Raw genomic sequence first — 20615 nt, forward strand, 5'->3', positions numbered from 1 at the left:
ACATCTCAGTTTCATGTGTATTGCACACACATACTCTGAGGAAACAGTGACAGTAATTGGAATTCTTCAAAGTGAAAGAGTATCAATCCAGCTTGTTGTCAAGTGGAGTTATATTTAGACAGACCTTGTGTGCTTGCTCACATTAAGATTGAAAGCCCAGGAGGACAAGTAAAACTTCAAAGAAAGAAATGCAAACATAGGTAATGACATTTGTTCTTCATATTGCCATGTTTCCTAATACTATAAATTTAAGTCTGTGCATTTGTAAAAGCTGCTTCCTGCACTTGACAGGGTCCAGTACTGAACTGAGATGATCTGTGTCTTAAAATATCTGGAACGGCTGTAAATCCTTGCCTTTAATTTTGCTATGTGTTTCAGTCATGATGATTCAGCCACGCATAACATGTCTTTTCACTATTAAAAAACAGAGCTGGCATTTTTACATTTGAGAAACTTCTTGACAACAAACGACAAAATACTATCGTAACTAGCAGCCATTTCCCAAAGCATGCCGCAGTGTTTGATTCTCCCAGGAAGACATTGGTTTTCATTTACTTCATAATTGGAAAAATATGCCCAAATGCATTTGAAACTTGTTTTAGTTAGGTAATCCATCCCAGTGAATATTAGTGGCTCTGTAAAGATCCAATAAAGCTCAGTAGTGCTTTGAGTTAAATGCTAAGATTAGCATGCTACAATGCTTGAAATGACATTGCAAACACACTTCAGCAGAAGTAAAGCAGGTAAATCTGAGGCTGATGGGAATATCATTATAGTCTTGCTGATATTTGGTCATAAATAAGAGTATTGGACGAATGTAAACTTAGGGCTAATAATATTGACATCCAATAAATGGAGTCGGAGTTCAACAACTAGGCATCTTTCAACACCAGAAAAAACAAACAAACAAACGTAAGACAAGCCATGGAGCTGAGGACCTGACAAATATGTTTGACTTGAAAAAAAAAAAATCAAACCATTCAGAACAAATCTCTGCCAGCAGTTATATGATCCTGTATGAATGACAAGAGTGAGGAGGTAGTGTGAGGATATGACAGAAGAGAGCGCCGTAACATCACTGGAGAAAGATTAATAAGACAGAATGCTGTTTAAGACTACTGGGCGTCACTCTGGCACAACCCAGCTACTGCTGCCACCTGTTTGAGCAAGCCTCATTTGTAATGAAAGTGTGGGGATTGGTAAGATTAACAACAGCGGCTCTATGCTCATTCTACAAATGCATCTTTCCAAATGTGATGGGAAATTCATGATCGGTGTTCCACCACAATAAAAGGAAATACTTCAAATCATGGTACTTTTTCACAGTGGTATTGTGTTTTTTTTCCAAATAGATCAATGTAACAGCTATCCATAGTATTATTAATCAAAGTACGTTTGAGGATACTCCTGATTATTGTGATAAAGCCGCCACAATATTTTGAGATAAGTACGCAGAAATTTCAAAGTGCTGTGGAGGAATCTCATTCCATGTGTTATTGTTTTGTGTACCTGTGGACTGTGGTTACACATGCATGTGAGCATATGTGTGTGCATGCATGTGTCGGGTAAATGCATGTGTGTGTGTGTGTGTGTGTGTGTGTGTGTGTGTGTGTGTGTGTGTGTGTGTGTGTGTGTGTGTGTGTGTGTGTGTGTGTGTGTGTGTGTGTGTGTGTGTGTGTGTGTGTTTGCGTGCATGTATAAATGCTCATGATTTCTCCTTTTCACTCTTGTGGTTGCCTCCTAATGGAGGTCAGGCCACCTAAACATAGCAGGGATCCATTTACTGTGTTTTATTATGCACTGGGAACCTGACATAGAAGAACATTGTTCTATAAATACAGTTGGGCGAGAGCGGGATGTTCGGCGGACATTTCAAAGGCATTAAACAATCCCATATCTCTGTGTGCATCCCAAATCGCAGACTCAAGCTGTGTGGTGGGATACCACCTGTCTTGAAAGAAAATGAAAGCAAAATGCTGCGACCTAGCAGTTGTGGTGAAATGAAGGTGATATTCCCAAGTGTGGGAGAGAGACACTGCATTTGAAACAAAAATATGTCTATCTATGCATTTATCCTTATTTTTCTGCCTTTAGTCTTATTGTGTTTTATATTTTTTTGTTGTATGCATCCCTCGTGAGCCAGTACATACAAAATTTCAAAGTGGCAACATGTTGAGTGCAGTTTCTGTCCAATAAAGCAATGATTGCCATTGAATACCACTTTTATGTCTAACACATGAAAAGTATTGATTCTATGACATTTGCTCTACATTACATACAACAATTTTTGGTCTTGTCTGTAAAACACAAAGAATAAACTGTTTCACAAAGTGTTTTCCAAGAAATAAAAGATACCATACACTCTATATCACAAACACAGGAAAGAAAAGGTGACCAGAGCTCATGTGTGTGTTTGTGTAATTATGTGATCACAGAGGAAGATCAGAGCAGCCCGCATGATAAGGAGGTGAATGGCAGACTGCAGGAAGGCTGGTCTGCAGGGTGTGCATGAAACAAACTTTTAAAAAGTGAGGACCCAGAATAGCAGAGAAACATTGAAGGCATTGAGAAAGAGAAGAAGCCGAGTAGCTCACACCTAACTTGTTATGATGCTGAGAGTTCACGGTAATGATGAAGGGAGCCCTGACATTTCACTGTCTGGAGGAATGGAGCCACAGCCCACTCTGCTCTCCAGTGGGGTGACCAGGGACAGCGGGAACATGTTGTCACCCTCAGAGTGCATCTGACTACACGATAAGCCTCTCTCATTCTCCTTAACCTGCCAGCCAGGCTACCTGAAAGGGACCGTGAGAGTCACCACAAGCAGCCAGAGATGGATATACAGGGGATATACAGGGAGCAAATATTTGGATTTGTGCATGCATGTGTGTGTGCACTTTTTTACATTTCCCTTATAGAGAGGTCTATCTGTTGGCTACCTTGCTGTGAGACTGATGGGACAACATGCAAGCAGATCATCTGTCATGTCAGTTGCAGGTGGCAGACAGCATTTAACAGTGCCTACCTTTATTGTACCGCACTGACTGAATGGGAACAGGACAAGAAGAGAAGGTACTTTGAGACTTTCATGAGGGCACCATCCAACATTGAATGCATTTGAAAAACAGTGTAGTTTTCTCATTGAGTTGTTTTTTTGAACATGTGTGTGCATGTACAGTATGTGAGCATGCTTGCTCCAATTTTCTCTTTGAAGATTTGGTTTTGTCCTGTAAAGAAGTACTGTCTCACGGTGCCTGGGAATTCTGGCTCATGTTAAATATTAGCAGTACAAACCCCCAAGTTTCAGTTTGATCTCCAGGGCTCTACACAGAGCTGCAATAAGTCAGTTTTAATACCCAAACTTCAGTTGCTCGGGAGGATGAGGGTTTTTCTTCAGTGTAGCAATGACAGTTTGTGTTTAGTAACAAATTAAACCAACTAGTCCCACAGGATATTGATAAAAACTGGTTCCCATTACCCAAATGACAGTTCCAAAGTAATTTCCGTTTTGAGGTTTGCTTGAATTTAGTCAACTAAAACTGCTTGGTTAAGGTGAAGGAAAATTATTCTGATGGTGACAAACCATAAATGCTGGTATAGGAGACGGAGTTGAATCAGGGTGTCCATAGTCCAAGCCACATGATTTCAACACCGATAGTCATGCCCTCCAATCGCTTGCCTAAAATATTTGTTATGGTTGTAAAATATTTAAATGTGTTATCAAGCCTATGTTTTTGCTTCTGGTCATGGGTCATAACACCATTATTCAAATGACCTAGAGTTGGCTGTCAATCTGACCAACAATGCTGTCAGACTTTTGGTAAGGCTAACCTTGTTTAAATTTAAACCTAATACAGTGTTGTACAATTTCATTTGAAAGGTATCATATCTGCCTCAATGAAAAGGCCTCAATAAAGAAAAGTATATTATATATTTGAATTCAGAGTCATTGAAACACCTGTTTAGAGCTAACTTCCTGGAGCTGCATTTTAGCTGTGAACAGCTTGGGACCAATTTAACAGATCAAGTTGTAAATTGCAGTTAAACTCAAATGATAACTGACAGAGAAACAGCTTCATTAATTACATAGTAGTTTCTGAATAAACCAATAAGGAGGATTGAATGGAAATTGGCCATGAAAGGCTCTTAAAGAAATCACCTAATTTTACATGTAAGCTAAACACAGTGTACTGCCCATAAAAGAGCAGCTTGTTGGTTTTACACAAGCCAGTTGGCAAACACAGCAAGATTTGTGTCTAGGAGTAAGAAAAAGAAAAATCTGGTTAAAAGGGTTAATGCTATTTTTGTTGTCATCCGCTCCAATGAACTGTCATAATGACGCTGTCTTTGCTAAGCACAGCCAGCAGGCACACTGCAAGCACATCATTGACACTGGGGCTGTGCAGTCGCAGGTGGCTATATTTAGGTGAGGTACGCTGTTTTATCAAACCTAGGCTAAGAAGATTTCATCAGAGGTAGAGGCAAATCTCCCCAACCTTAGGCTAAGAGAACACAGAGGGATTTACTAAATACCAACAGAGGGTAGAGGAGACGCATAATCAACTGAATGGAGTCAACCTTACCTAACACTGCTAAAAGAGATCCATAAATAAGAATACAAGTAGTTCTGCTGGTAGGACATCAAGGTAAGAGTACAGGGTGTGATTTTTCATTCACCTCTAAAGCGCTGTCTGGGACTGTTATTCAACAGAGCCAAGAGCAAGACAATGCCATAGATAATGTCATGACTGCTGCAGCAGAAAACAGTTTCTAAAAGATAAGAAGTATGACCCTTTACTCGTAGGCACTGATAAATGTAAGCAAAGAAGCTGCCTAACCTCCAAAATTTTGCCAACAACAGTGGAAGCTGCTCTCACTCTGAAATTAATCCACAGCACCACTTGACAACACAATTTAATAATATCCATTAGTTGGGAAAAACTGCCGATCTTAACAATTATGACCAGCTGAAAAACTGAAAATTAACTTTTGTGGTTATAGGTCAAACTCTTGAAAGTTACACATATGTGTCCAGAAGATGCTTTTTAACTTGAAAAACTTTCCTTTGTCCTCACCTGTGGTTGTCCAACATGTCCTTCAACCCATCTATGTCTATGTCTTTTGTTCCCAGTCTCAGGTACGACCCACAGGAATGTATCCTAAATTAGTATCCCTCGTTAGGTTTAGGCACAAAACCCAGTTAATCAGGGTTAGAGAAAGTTAATGGTTTAGGTTAAAATGATGACTTAAAGTTATGCAATTGTCATGACAACAGTAAATGTGATTTCTTTTTTAAATGTCCATGAAACAAACATCAGTCTCCAACACACAATCTCCTAATACGTAAAAACTCATAGATGTCATCTGATCTGCATCACTTCCCAGATTATTACTATTACATCATTATTGATACGCCCGTTAGAAGTTGCTTAAGTTTATATCGTAACTGGCTTGTCATAAACTGCATGTACTAAAGACCTATGAGAGATTTTTTTTGGAGGAGGACAGAGTCATTTTAGCATGGTATTCAGTGTTGAGTTACATTCGTACAGTCCTGAGACAAGTTGCAATTGCCCATAAAAGTGTAATGGTGGTAGGAATACTATGAAATACATTGGTTGTGAGTGACGATCTAATCAACAAGGATTCTAAAGCATGGGTGCTCCTTGCCATGCATAGTTAGAAAGAGATCAAGAAGCAGACGACTGGGACGATGAGGGACGGCATTGTAAATGCAAACATAACAAAGTTGCTGATGAATCAGAGACGCATCTATCACAAAAACAGATTAACAAACTCAAGGCGCTCAAAAGTATATGACATGTTAACCCAAACCATTATCTTTTCCGAACTCTAACAAAGTAGTTTTGGTGCCTAAAGGTGCCTTGCACATAAGATGCCAGCAGGATGCAACAAAACAGCCGTATTTCATGTCCTGGGATGAGAGTGGGTAAAGTTGCCACTTTACAAACTGACCATATGTAATCAGGGAGCCCACTGAGAAGAATGTTCAGAAGTAGCCAAGTCTGTGTTTCCTCTCCTCTTTTTGTCCCATTGGGATTTTCTTTTACCTTTTTTTTTTTTTTTTTTTTTTTTTTTGCTGTTTAAGGAGCAGAGTCCTTCACAGCTCCTCAGAGCACAACCTGCTATCTATCTGCTCAGTGGAACAAAAATGGTACATGGGTAGTCTACAATCAGCAAATAAATGTACCCTCAGTGGGGACAAAATAGAGAGATAGTGAGTGACAAGGCTGTAGTAGACACGAGAGGACAGAAAGAGCTCCAGCCAGTGCCACGAGCATGCACTTATCCTACTAGCATGTGCCAGTATCTGCTTTATAGACTGTCATCCTGCCACTAATTGCATCTGTGTTTTATCATGATGCCTTGTTATCTCCCACAAGGTCTTTAGGGTCATGTCAAAGGGGTACCCTGACAGCCAAACCCAGTGTGGCAGAAGAAACACTGTCCAGTGCCCCCTCCCAAGTGAATTCAACTGCCCCTCCCCCCCACCAGCACGCACCTCTGCTGGATAGAGGAGTGCGAGACAAAGAGAGATGGAGTAATGGGCTTTCTCGCAACACGGATGAAGTACTAAGATAATGTACTGTCTGTTACTGGTCACAGTGTACACCATCACCTCATGCCCTTGCTCTGGGCTGCACCAGTGCTGGGCCATTATCGTCACCACTTCAGGTGCCGCAAATCAGCCCATGGAGCAGCCACAATGAAAGTCCTTTCTATCCATCTCCAAAACGGTGATCTGAGGTCAGAGGGTGAGAGGAAGAATAGGGGCAAGGTAAAAATAGGGGTGAGAAAATGTGGAAACAGTGAGAGAAAATAAGACTCTGTACAACAACACATTAAGACTGATGGGCCATCAAGAGAAAGAGGGTAGAAGGAGAGATTAATGTCAGTATGGTCTTCTGGACGCAGACCATGGCTCTTTTTCTTTCCATAATGTTTTGAAAACAAACATTTCACTAGAATCACCATCTCTTTAACTAAAGATGTGAAGAAAAAAAAGTAGAGGTAAATAAGACCAAAGTTAATACAGCTTAAAAGCTGATGGAAAACCCTCACTAAGATGACACTGAGCATGAAATTAAATTAAATTGGAGAGGAGATACAGTTTATCTGATTTTTACTGGTCTGCGTGAGTAAGCAAAAGTGAAGGCTTATGTGACTGTTAAACAGTGCAGGATTTATCGTGTTTATCTGTTAGCTCTCTAATTTCTCAATTGTACACGGTAAACGTGGACAGAATCTAGATCCCTATTCAATCAAAACCTGAGTGACTTATTGGACCAAAAACTGCGGTGGACACACTCCCCGCACACACACACACACACACACACACACACACACACACACACACACACACACACACACACACACACACACACACACACACACACACACACACACACACACACACACACACACACACACACCACCCGATAGCAGAGGAGAGTGAACAATCTGTCTCTCACAGTACATGTCTCATAATCCAGCCATTTGTCTGAGTCTTGGAGACACCCAGCGTGTGGCAGGGTCAGGCCAAACACATTGATCCAGGGAAGTATTTCCTGTGAAACACGCCAGCCACACACAGAGGTCTTTATTCAGCGCACTGGTCTGTGGTCCTCCCTGAGTGGAAACCCCACTGTTTCCAAAGCGCTTTAGCTTTCTGTATATTTATGAAGACTAAACCGTGGAGAGGTCACCAAATGGAAAGGCCACACTGTTGCCATGTGTTCAGGAAAGTAATATTGTAAATTATAGGTGAATTATGAAGAGCTAATGCGAAGTGTCATGATTTGATCTGGTATATAGATGTGTAGAACTCACGCTTTCCATGACATGCTCTTGACTGTTTGGTGTTTTGTTTGTTCTTTACTAGTTAGCTTGAATTGAATCTTTTGGTAAAATAAAATATGATCTTATTATCATTATATAGTTGCACTGAAAGCACACACAGTAAATGTTGAGACTGCATTAATGACTAATCCCAGTACAAAGTAATTCCTTGTAAAAGCCATACACACTGCAAGATAAACCTCCCACAAGAGAAAAAAACAAACATTCAAACTGTTATGTTTGTTGCTGACATTTCTAGCATTTTACTTAATTCCTGAGAATCAAAAGGTAAGAAAAACAGAAAGACAGAGAAGACAATGCATTGACTGTGTTGGCTCACACAAGGTTGTCCACCTGATTCACCTACACTTTTTGTTTCTGGCACATTCTGCTAATTGGTTCTGAAGTTAATGGAAATTGTAATCTTACATACAATTTGAATGATTTTTAATATAATGGTTCTTAAATTGTGTCCAACCTCTGGAGCAGGTTATTGGTGCCAATTTCACATCTTGGCCATTTCCTATCGAGGTGGATAGGAGAAAAAAATAGCAATCCAATTTCAGAAAGACAAGGAGTGAGAGAATCCACCTGGGACAGAAAAGGTCAACCTGTATGTACTACATACAGCAGAATTTCTGGGTGGAGGAAAGAGTGTGTTGCGGCTGCAGCATGCATATAGAGGTCAACACAACGGAAGTCATATTATGGTTACTATACAAACTATGCATGAAATCATAGTTATTTTGGGGGGAAATGAAACACTAGGAAGTCTCTGAGCATGTGAAGGACAAATCAGGGTCAAATTCAGTTGACAATTAATGCTTACAATTATTTTAACATGCCTGGGGTGCAAAAGGATGGGCTGTTTTGTTTTGAAGACTTTTTGCATTGTTAAATTATTAAATCAGAGCCATGTGGCTCTTAAATAGGCAAAAGCAGACCACAAAGAGTAGTTGTGAATAGTACTTCACCCAGGTCTGTGTGAATAGCGTGCCTGAATGCTGAATAGGGAGACATCAGAGAGAAGTGATAGCCTACAGGAGGTATTTTCACCCAAGCAGTCTTAATTATTCATTCCACCCAGGCTGACAATTCCCATAAAACACACCATGCGGTGCTTTTTTGATTGCTAGAGAAGTGATTTCTTGTTTTCAAAGTTTTCTTTTTTATCTGCATTAAAATCTTGATTCAGGTTACAGTGAAAGAGATAATACCAAAGAGAATATTCTTTACTCTGGTTATCAATTAGGATGAATCACTGTAGTGCCCATAATTCAAGTAAAGAATGCCCTCTTGGGTATCATTGGGAGATTACACCTAATATCATGTTTTTGACCAGCACTCATTGAATGTTGAATGTCAGATTGATGTTAAATCTAAACGTGTAAAGTGAGATTTATAACCACCACTATTCAGATGGAGAATAGTTATCACTGTGCCATGAACAAATGAAGCATACACTAAGTCATCACTGTCAAATTCAAAGTTATCATCACTTCCCTGTAAGACTGCAAGTTGAAGCCCCTTTTACACAATTCATAGGTCATGTGTCACGAGGTTGAAAAAGGATTTTTCCTCCCCTTCTCTACTACTCTCCCCTGCATGACTATAAGTGATAGGTGAAGTCAAAAAGGGATGACAATCAAATGTGCGGGTATAGCAGGCATCTGTATTATTTTGTTTTTGTACTCAGATTTTCTTTTCCAAAACAGTATGCAGAGGTAAAAATCATGCTGAAGCATTGCCAGAAGCAAAATGTGTCAACAGGATTATAGACAGGTCTGCAGAGGTTTTGGTCACACACAAGGCACTTCAAATATGACTTGACTGTAGGGTGGTAAATTGTTAAAATAAATGCGCATTTTCTCCATTAACCACGCAGAGATGCTAAGATAATACAACATCACATTTGTCAGGTGATCAAAACACATCAAACATACCAGCTGGCTGACATGCGGCACTTTACAGAAAATGTTTCCAGCAGGCTTTCCCATTTTGAAAATGTATATGATGTCCAATCAATCAATATATTCTTAACTTGAGATTATCATCACGTTGCCAAGGTTAAACTCAGCTCTCCGCCTTATACTTGAAGCTGAAATAACTGATATATCGGGTGGAAGGTGTGGGTGATCACGGAAATACCCCAAAAATAATTTTAATAATAATAATAAATGTAAAAAAGGCCATTCTTTAATAGTTGTGATCATGTGTCCTGATTTCACACTCCCACACAAGTGTGCCTGGTGAGGTCACGCAGTGCCGTTCGATCATTGTGCCCCTCTGACAGGCAACCTTTCACCTACCGGCCACGTACATCCTCCCTGGGCTCCCTCCATTAAATAAATTGTGCTGTAATAATCTCTTGGCTCCTAATATTGGTGGATGAGCACAGCAACCTATTTTGATTACCCCACTTTCAGGCCCAGCCAGAACCATCTGTAATCCCCATGTTTTACCCTCACTACATTAAAGAATTAATTATTTAATGGAGACTGAAAGGCAAAGAGTGTCATTCATCCGATGTAGTCTCAAGCAGCATTCCACCTTACCTTACAATGTAGATTAGCAATGTAAGACAATTAGATATTGTCCATAAGGGCACATGCTAACACTCTGTAATTAATACATGCATCTATTAGTTAAAACATTTTGATGGCTTACCGATCTTATCGTCAAACCACAATAAAACTGTCAAAAACATATTAAATGAGGCTCTAGATATGTAAGGCTTTACATTCCTCTACTGCCTCTCCAGCACCTCATCTTGACCTTTGTGTAACTCTCACCCAGACCTGCCACTGCCACATGAAGGGGAATCACCCTTGTTGCAGATATGCATGTTGCTCCATCTCATTTTTCAATAAATCCAACAACGGAAAGCTGGACACCTCTCGAGACCCAAACAAATCAATAGCAAAACGTACACTCAAATCAACAGTAATCAACCTGACTGAAACAGAGAAGGCCGTTATTCAATCTAATCCCGTACGCTTACAAACATAATACACACGCAAGTGCACACGCTGCAGCATACCGTATCTTCGACAAAACGCGTATAGCTATTAGTGGTTGCTAATGCTTGATAAGGGCTGTATAGCTAAGGAGCACCATTTCTAAAATATCTCAGAATTCATAAAGAGAAAGGTAAAATTGGGAAATATTTCCCACTGATGTCTTACAAAGTAAAAGGATAGTCTCAGTCCAGGTGGCACAACTACTATTCTCAATTTATTCATATCAAGTACAGCAAATTTCCCCTTGCAGAAGAGAAACTGTTCAAAAAAAAAATTCTAGTCAGGCTGATGGCTGACATTACAAATGCTGTGACTCACTTTAGTAAGAGAGTGAAAACATCAAATCAGAAACGGGTTAAATTCATAGGTAACATGAATGCCTTCAGTGCACATTTTCCTTTAGTCAACACTTTGACTAAAAGTTATCTTCCTTCAACTATATCAGCCATTATGTGCAGATTGGTGACTACATCTGCTCTACTTTTCTTTAATGTATTCTCTGTAAAAAAATAAAAAATAAAAAAAATAACAGGGGCAGAATTGTAAGATGTCTGTTCAGAGGATTTATTTTTGCCACGGTCTTGGTAAGTGTCTTTTGGGGAACAGAAGTGGATGTGCGGGAGGAATAAAAGGCTGTTGCAAAAGTGGACTTTGCAGAGGGGATGGAAGGATTCGCCTGACTGTTGCAAAGGGATTTAACTGATTGACAGAAACTGCAGGACAGCTGACCCCCCTCTCTGATAGTGTTGGCAACACAGTTCCAAAGCTTAATAGAGCCTTCACTGCAAAAAAAAATTAATACAAAAAAAAAGTTCTAATGTGCGACATCTTTTCTATTTCTCTAGGGAAATGTGGATGACTTTCCAACAGATGTGTCCTCTGGGATCTGAATCACAAGATAATTAAAAGGCTCTTCACGATCAGAGGCCTGCATCCTAATATTTCGCCTCATCATTTTTCTAGAACCCTGCACAATGCAGCTGCATTGACAGAATGCATTCAAATGGCTCTATGCAAACAGGTAAGAAAATAATAATCACCCAGTTTTCATCTTACGATAATAGAGGACCCATTCAGTGAGAGGGGTATCACGCTGCCAGTCAAGCACTGACATCTTCCATCCGCAAGCATTCCAGGACTTTTACCAGGCTCTATTTACGACCAAGGACATGCAGCACAGATAGGTCTCAGCACAGTTTATGGCACAAGAGCTTTGAAAAACAAAACAAACATAACGTCACATTTTCAAAACTGAGATGAGTAAGCTTGCAGAGCAAATATCTAACAATACCATGCAATATGAAACATGGCAGAGGAGTCAGTAATCTCAGCACCAATCACATGTATTGTACAACAATCCTATCAAAGCCCTCACAAATATTTTATGATCATCTGGTGCTTAAGGAGAGTATTACATTTCGTATTTAAAAGAATCCTTATATATATATCGTTTAGTTATTTTGTTCTTGTCTCCTTTTATATTGAAGGGTTGTGGATGTCACCCTCTGGTTAACTGACCACATCTGCTCACTGCGAAATGCTTGTTCAAAATATAAGGAGGCTGTTCGGCTTTGGCTCTGGAAGTGAGGCTGTAGATTGGATTATGATGCCATTTTTAATCTGCCTTTTTCCCTTGCAAGATATTGCTCCTCCCCTGCTTCTTAGCTTTATACAAAACTTGACAAGAAGAGATTTTGCTCAATTCCGGCGCAGTGATGACTATGTGATTCCTTGTGACACTCTAATTTGAGTTTATAGGGCCAGCAGCTTTGATGCAGACATGGGAATAAAACTTTTAGTCACAGAGACCCTTCTTTTCTCCAGGCCCATTAAAAGGTCCCACTCATTTCCTTGTGTACTTTAATTACAGTCCTGTCTCTGATCCTGATTTTGGAGGATGTTGGTGACCGGGTATCATGTTTTTCCTTCATTTTCTCAAAAATATAATACTAGCTCCAATGCACTGCAATTGGCTGTGTTAACTCACTGGTAGGATGTATTCCATCTCACAATCACATGGGTTACAAATAAGCTTTGAGGCATGTTAATACTAATAAATAGGTTTTACAGATCAATCTTTACTTCCTTCAGTAAGGTCATTATCCTTTAATTCATTTAAATATGACACAAATTAATGCATGTATGTGTGCTTTTAAGATATCACATGCACATTTAACTAAAGCCAAGGCTCATATTTTATTTCTTGATTGAATGCCACATCTGTGGTTTTAATTGCAGAGTTGAGTGATTACAAAATCATACTGTTGCGTTCCACACATGCAAAAGATCACCAAAATGTTTAATTATGGTAATATACAGTATCCACCCTCAGACCTAAAACAAGTGGGTGGCCAACCTCATTTTTGAAATCACTTCTTTCTCAGCACATTTGTATTTATTTATCTATTTTGGTGCAGCTCACAGAGAGAGTCGCATCTATTTCACTAAATGCAGCGTGCAACAGAGCCCCTGTTTTGGCATCTTGCTCGAAGACACTTCAAATCTGATGGCTGGTGCCAATTCTCTGACCTTTCTGTATCAGGACAGTCTCCCCGAGCCCCAAATCACCCTTCCTCGTGACATTTAACACAGTGAGTAAGGCAGCAGAGGGGGTCAGAGGAAACACAACCAGCTGGGAGGAGTATAACAAAAATGGCAAACTGTCTCATCCATATCTCACTTCCTAATGATGGCCTGTCCAAACTGTGTGCGGACTCAGAAGAAGTGATCACGAAACAGTGTAAGGTTTAATTATACCTGCAAATAGTTCTCTAGCGACAAGTATCCTCGAGAGGTTGGACTTGTTTAACGGTTTCAAGTGAGGAGATATTAGTAGAATAATGTACAGAGACAGTCAGATTGTTCAAGCAGAATAAACTAATCAGGGACTGCAAACATTAAACAATGGGGCAGATTCCATGGAAAGGTTGGCTAAAATGTCTTTCTTTTTTGTTGGACAGACATCTCTCCTCTCTCGTTTTACTGTGTGTATCGACCTCCCTCTCACACACACAGTTTTATTAAAAGAAAAAGAAATTCATGACAACTTTAAGCAGGTGACTTAATCGTCAATCTTAAATACATATTTCGCCAGACAACATCCAGTGTAGTCAGATAAATGTCTCTTTTCTATTCTGGGAGTATTTTTTAGCTTTTTCCACTGACACCTCAAGTCCGTGAGCAAGTCGCACTATACAGCTTACATGTCCCTCCAAGTCAGACATTTTGTTCCTGAGGTTGAAAAACACACTTTTGATGGCAAGTTTCTATATCACATGCCACTACACCATCACAGCCAATCAAACACACAGCAGGCGAGACAACATGCAGTATCATAGAAAAGGAGAAATGTAACAGTATGCACAACAACTTTAATGCCTACATGTCTACAAGGTTGACACAGCTTGTAATGCAATAATTTTGCATGAATTATTAAACTACAGAATTCAATGTAAAATAAATAAAAAATAATAAAAGGTTCACGACGTTCATACAATATCAGCTTTGGAGTAGTCAGAACAGATGTATTTTGTCAAAATGTATTTATCAGGGTTGAGGGAATCCGATTATGTGAGCCCTCTTCAGTCGAAAGCATGATCCCAAGAAGCCTATTCAACATTAATGAGAAAACACTGCATACACACCAGCGTATACTATAATATGTGTGGTATAGTTCTCTGCAAAAGAATTGTATGACTACCAGCATAACATCTAGAAAGCAAGGAGGATCTTAAAGCCAATCTTTCTTGTCAGTTAAGAGCTTCCATGGGGCCATGAATCAGAGGCATATGGTCAATAACAAACTCAAGGGCACAAACAACAGAGAAGAATCTGCAGGCCAACAAAAGAGTACTTTCTCTGACTTTCTCTGTTTAGGTTTACTGCTATAGTTTGTCACTAGTGGACAACTCAAATGAAGACGAAATATGCTGATCATTTCAAAGTTGCTCTTGAACCCTTACTCAGATTTTATTTAAATAAAATGATGTGATTCTGTTGCTTTTTAAAAAAAATATGTATAGGAGAAGAGAATGATAAGAAAATCAATATATACGCTTGTTACAGTTTATATGAAGTGAAGGCCTCATCACTAACTCCTGTCAATGATGTGCCCTGAGCACAGATCTGCTCAAAAACAGGAGAAGACATCCTCTAAAAGATTAAATTATTTGTCAATTTGGAAAGCAGCTGCCCAGGATAGGTAGGCTACATCGTCCTAATTAGCAAAGGTTGTGTCATCTGTGGGTTGTTCCATGACAACGCAGTGTGTCTACAGGCCTCTTGAGTAATATGTTCATACATTGAAACTAATGGATATTTTTTTCCACTTGTGTTACTGCAATAAAAATCCCTCATTAATCTATAAAAAAAAAAGATCAGTAAATTCTAAGAATTATTCTCAAACATTTAACTATATTTATTATCATTGACTTTGGAAAAAAAAAAATGTTTTAACATGGAGGAGTAAGATAAGTGATGGAGTTGGTACAAAACTGAATAGAACAATGAATGGGCTTCTCCTGAGAATGAATGCCCCAATAAATGAGACACATCTGGGCCTGTGCGAGGCATGTGACGCCTCATTCTGAACCTTTGTTGTTTACAGAGGAGCAAGTGTAAGGTGTCTACATTTACCTGAAATCACTGTAGGGGTGAATTATCCAAAATCCGGCGGATTTAACCCGCTCTTGCTCCCGTTCAACCGCCTTCTCACTTCCAAACATCCTCAGGGAGAACTTGTTGACCCCTGGTTGAAGCATTGCTCCCAACTGTCTGTGTATGAACCCCGCCTGATATAATCTCTCGTCGTCCGGCAGAATTTGATCAATGCCATCCAACTTTATAAACCCTGACTGCTGGTCTGTTGAATCATTTGGGGCGCCACCGCCGCCGCTGGCCCCCTGCGCACCTTGATCCGGCTGCCCATCACCGATGGCTCCAGGGGGGCTCTCCTCGCTCGGGGTGACATCCCCCTCGGTAATGAGGCGTCTCTCCTCCGCCGAGTCCGAGTCGTGCACATGCCGACTTGTGATGGACGAAAGGCTGCCGCGGAATCTCCGGCAATCTCCATTTGAACTGGTCTTCATCGGTCTCCCTATGTCCGTCTCCATGATCACAGACTCCCCACTTTTGGTCTCGCCGATGCCTTTGCAGCTTCCCCCAGAGGTCGGCGACGGTGACGGCAGAGGTTTCATCCTAATACTCTTCCTCCGGGTGTCCTTGTCTGCATCTTCTCCTTCGCCCATTATAGATGCTTTCTGTCCAATGTGCTGTGGCAAGCTGTAGAGCCTTTTACGCATGGAGGAGTGCAACCTGTCCATTATGACATTGAGACACAGTGGAGAAAATTGAATAAAACCAGATTGTTAGGCTGTATTGCAACGGTTATTGTCACCAGCCCCGCGCTCCCTATCTGTTTATGAGAGCGATCAGTCTGGAGCTAATCTGAATCCCTGAAAGCCTGCTACACATGACATGGACCGCCGTTGCTCAACTGAAACAGATGAGAGATACTCTTTTTCATAAGTAGACTACCTGACAGTTTGCATATGTCCTCACGCACAGTCTGGGTGGTCCGCTTGGCCACTGCGTCCCCGATGTACATCTTTGTGCCATTCCGACATTGTGCGCAAAAGTGGAAAAAACTGCTTGAAAGTCACCTTAGCGTGACATGTGAGAGACGTGCCGACGGACTGTGATATGGAGACCGGGGAAAGGTCATGCACGACGAAGGATGCTCTTTTCATCAGATGTCTTGCCAGCTGCCATCAAACAACGCGACATAATCATGCAAAATACAGTAAAGCATTCCAGGGACCGCTGACATCACTGATCCATAGTCAGGGTGCGTTTTGGTGAATTGTGAATATTCATGATGCTGATCTATTGGGTTGCCATAGGAGCGACACTGCAAATAAGCTCAGCCCACCTTGTTTAAAGGGGAATGCTCTTCCCATTCTTAAAACGCTCTCCCGTTCTCTCAAGTTAAGGCTACAGGTAGCAACGCGATCACACTGTTAAAGCCTGCTGTGGGCTTCACTTGGAGAAACCAAGTAGCCCGTTCGTCGTCTCCATTATCGGTCTCATCTACTGCGTAATTTGCGCAAGCAAACAAAGCCGAAGCTATAGGCTCTCTAATTCGCAACAGGATCATTTAGAACTGTTGGGTTGCGAGTTCTCGTATGGAAAAAAAAAAAACATAAACACACGTAGGATGTAATTGTACATTATTCATTTTTTTGTTTTTTTTTTACAGCCGATGTCACACCACTTTGTCTGAAAATGAATAGATTTTCCAAATTTAAAATATTTTATTCCCGTATCAGCTGGTGATAAACAAAAACTAAGGCATATTATCTTCAGAATACAGCTATCATGACACATGATTGCAATCATTTACTTTACCTCGTCACTCCTTTACAGTTTATCTAATCATTTGGCTCAATTAAGCACAATTCTGTATTATCTACACCTTAATGCATTCTGAGCATTTTAATGAAAATGCATCCTTTTAGTTTTAACATTACATTACAGCCTACATATTCCTAGACAAGCCAAGGAAATTAGTACACGTGCTTGTTAGTCAAAGCTAATTCATAGAAACTTGGGCAAAAATCCACAAGAACATGGGGAAAAGTGGCAAAAGCATTCATGGATTTGTATGATGCACCCTTAACTAAACCAAACTAACTTCACCAATCATCTTTGCTTTAAATTAAAGTGATTCACTCACAAGTGACACCAAAATTGGAAAGTTCACACTGACATATAAAAGAATGCCATCAACAGATTAAATATTTTTGCCAACAGATTTTCACAGGTCAGCCAGAGCTTTGAACAGATTATAGACAAAGACTTTTAAATGTATTATGGTTAAAAATGTAGCACTAAATTCAGGATGTATTTTCTGTGGTGTTACCTCCTGCCATAAAAGAAATTAATTGAATTGAATTCTGGCCACAAATAAAAACATCGCACTAAGTTAAAGTCCTCCTAGTTGTTTAATGAAAATTAAAACACATATTCTAAGTAGTTCCTCCTAGAGTTTTATTAATGAACCCACTTGCTGGCTAATTTCAATTTCAAGGTAGAAAGAGAGAAATAAATACAAACCTGAAAGCAGTTAAAATCCTCTGAGTTCCAATTTGTTAAAGTACCTTGACATATAAGGTATATGGTAATTTAGAAATATTGTTGTCATTAAGTCTGTTCACCTGAGTGCACTGACAAGTTTCATTTCCTGCTCAGAGCACATCTTAATTTCAATTAAAAAATAATAATCAAGGGATCATTTTCAAAAGTCTTGGTTTATGATACACATTTATGTGGAAAATATATGACATCATATCAGCATTGGACCCCAAAATCCAGTGTCAGTCATTTTATACAATCAAAGTGGAAGAGAGAGATGATGGATGTCGATTAACACTTCATCAAGGTGAATAGTTCAATTAAAAAAATTAATCTTGATTCCAAAAGAAGAAAATTTAGAGTTCAGTTGGTTCCTTTTGCATATGGTTTAATAAAAGCATGTGAACTCCATGTATCAAACAACCCTTTTTGCCATTTTAGTTTAAGAAAAGGCATGCAAGAGAATGAGAGGACTGTATTCGTGAAACAATCACAAAACTGAAAATGCTCTGTGTGTATAGCATGTGTCAGAAACACTTCCCTCTACACACTGGATCTAATGCAAAAATTCAAACCTACAAAACCTAGCCTCATTTTTAAGGACATTCAACTTGATTTATAGAATTGCAGGACTTCTGTATTATTCAATATGTTATGTTCACAATGTTGTTAACCAGTTGGGCTATTTGTCAAAATTTGGGCTCAATGGATAAGAGACACCTGGGAGAATTTAGAACCACAATACGTTTCCTTGTCCTTATCACCAGACCAGAGTGAGATTTGAAAAGTATTTTTCCTTTTGCCTATACAAAACTGCAAATTAGAAAGTAATAAATAACAGATGACATTGATCCCATTTAGAAAATTCCCAACTGCAACACTACCAATGTTGATGCAGCAGAAATGAAGCACAACAAATTCAAGATCCATTTTGGTCAAAGTAGGATTACATTGCCTCTTCAGTGAATGTGCCACGCTTGGCAGCCTTCTAAAAATGTGCTGGTTGTGTCTTTATAACAGATACAACCTGATGTCAGTATTCTGTACTTCAGTCCCTTCCTTCAGGACAGGACTAAAGGTGCTGTCAGTGGTCACAGTTTTAACTTATTCAGTTTGCTGTGAAATGAGAGCCTCCATACTTTTTCTTTCCATCTTCTATCTTCTATCTTCTATCTTCTATCTTCTATCTTCTATCTTCTATCTTCTATCTTCTATCTTCTATACTGCCCGTGCTGTGCGGGGTTTCTCTCGTTAGTCAAGTCAGCTGCTGGAACTGGGAGAAAAGAAAACCAGTGGCAAGACCAGACTGGATGTGGACGGGCAAACATAAGACATGGAACAACAGTTATGCAATAGATCTGAACTAATAAATCATCCATATGAGCCAATATTAGCCTACTGCAGATATATTGGTATCAGTGTGAATGAGGTATTGGAGAAAAGAGAGGGCAAACCCGGTTTGATGTAATTTAGAAACAGTGGCACTCTTGGCTTCTGGTTGGACTCATCTCTCTCATTTAATATACATATCAATAACCTTCTGGCTAAAGTCAAAGCTAGACTGGGTTTCCTGTATCGAAACAAGGCCTCCTTCACACACTCTGCCAAACTCACCCTTGTGAAAATGACCATCCTTCCTCTATTTGACTACGGCGATATAATTTATAAAATGGCATCTAAGACCACCCTCAGAAAACTGGACACACTCCACCACTCAGCAATCCGTTTTGCCACAGGTGCCCCCTTCACCACCCACCACTGTGATCTCTACAGACTGGTGGACTGGCCCTCCCTTCACACCAGGCGGCTACAACACTGGCTGCTCTTGGTCTACAAATCCCTTTTGGGAATGACCCCTCGCTACCTCTCAAATCTTCTGCACATCTCGGACAGTAATCGCCATTTAAGATCAAGTGACTTCATTAGGCTCATCATTCCAAAAGTCCGTACTGTGTTTGGTCATAACGCCTTTCATTTTGCCTCTGCAAATGACTGGAACTCACTTCAAAACACACTCAAACTAACAGCTCTCACCTCTCTCAACATGTTCAAACTAAAGCTGCAACAAATCATAGTTGACTGCTGTACCTGCTGACCAGCCCTTGCTTTTCTCTCTCTCTCTCTCTCTCTCTCTCTCTCTCTCTCTCTTTCTCTCATTTTTATAAAGAAAATCCAGTAATCTGCCTTTCTCATTTTATTTATTTATTTTTATTAATTGTATTGTTTATTTTGGTACATAGTGTTTATTCATTTACCCATGTTGTCTTTAGCCTTTTCCTCATGTGTTTGTTATACTGTTTTGTATCTGTGCTGTTTGTGTCACTGTGTGGACTGTGCTGACAGGTCATCATTGTAAATGAGAATTGGTTCTCAATTGATTTTACCTGGTTAAATAAAGGTCATATATATATATATGACCTTTACACAGTTTATCCACCAGGGAGCACAACATATTTTTTTTAACTGCCATTACCCGGTCATTAGGTAACTTGGTCACACAAAATTCAAAGGGATCCATGTGACGCTATCAGATACCAAATATCAATATTTGTATCAGCCTCAAAAATCCATCAATCAGAATATACTGTAGATTGTCATTACAAT

The 20615-nt window shown here is 39.8% G+C and overlaps 1 protein-coding gene across 1 annotated transcript in view; it reads right to left on the minus strand.

Annotated features, from left to right (window-relative positions):
* Positions 1-16662, minus strand: part of hcn4 (hyperpolarization activated cyclic nucleotide-gated potassium channel 4) — a 73680-nt gene extending 57018 nt beyond the window's left edge. Inside the window, exon 1 of the mRNA XM_069690434.1 lies at positions 15516-16662. Coding sequence (XP_069546535.1) covers positions 15516-16201 — 686 coding nt within the window. The 5' untranslated portion in view covers positions 16202-16662. The remainder of the gene's footprint in view (positions 1-15515) is intronic.
* Between the last annotated feature and the right edge of the window lie 3953 nt (positions 16663-20615).

The sequence above is a fragment of the Brachyistius frenatus genome, unplaced genomic scaffold (genome assembly GCF_029030835.1).
Source record: "Brachyistius frenatus isolate BFR_SWC_R1_liver_20210118 unplaced genomic scaffold, ASM2903083v1 Contig_9, whole genome shotgun sequence".
Taxonomy (NCBI): Eukaryota; Metazoa; Chordata; class Actinopteri; family Embiotocidae; genus Brachyistius; species Brachyistius frenatus.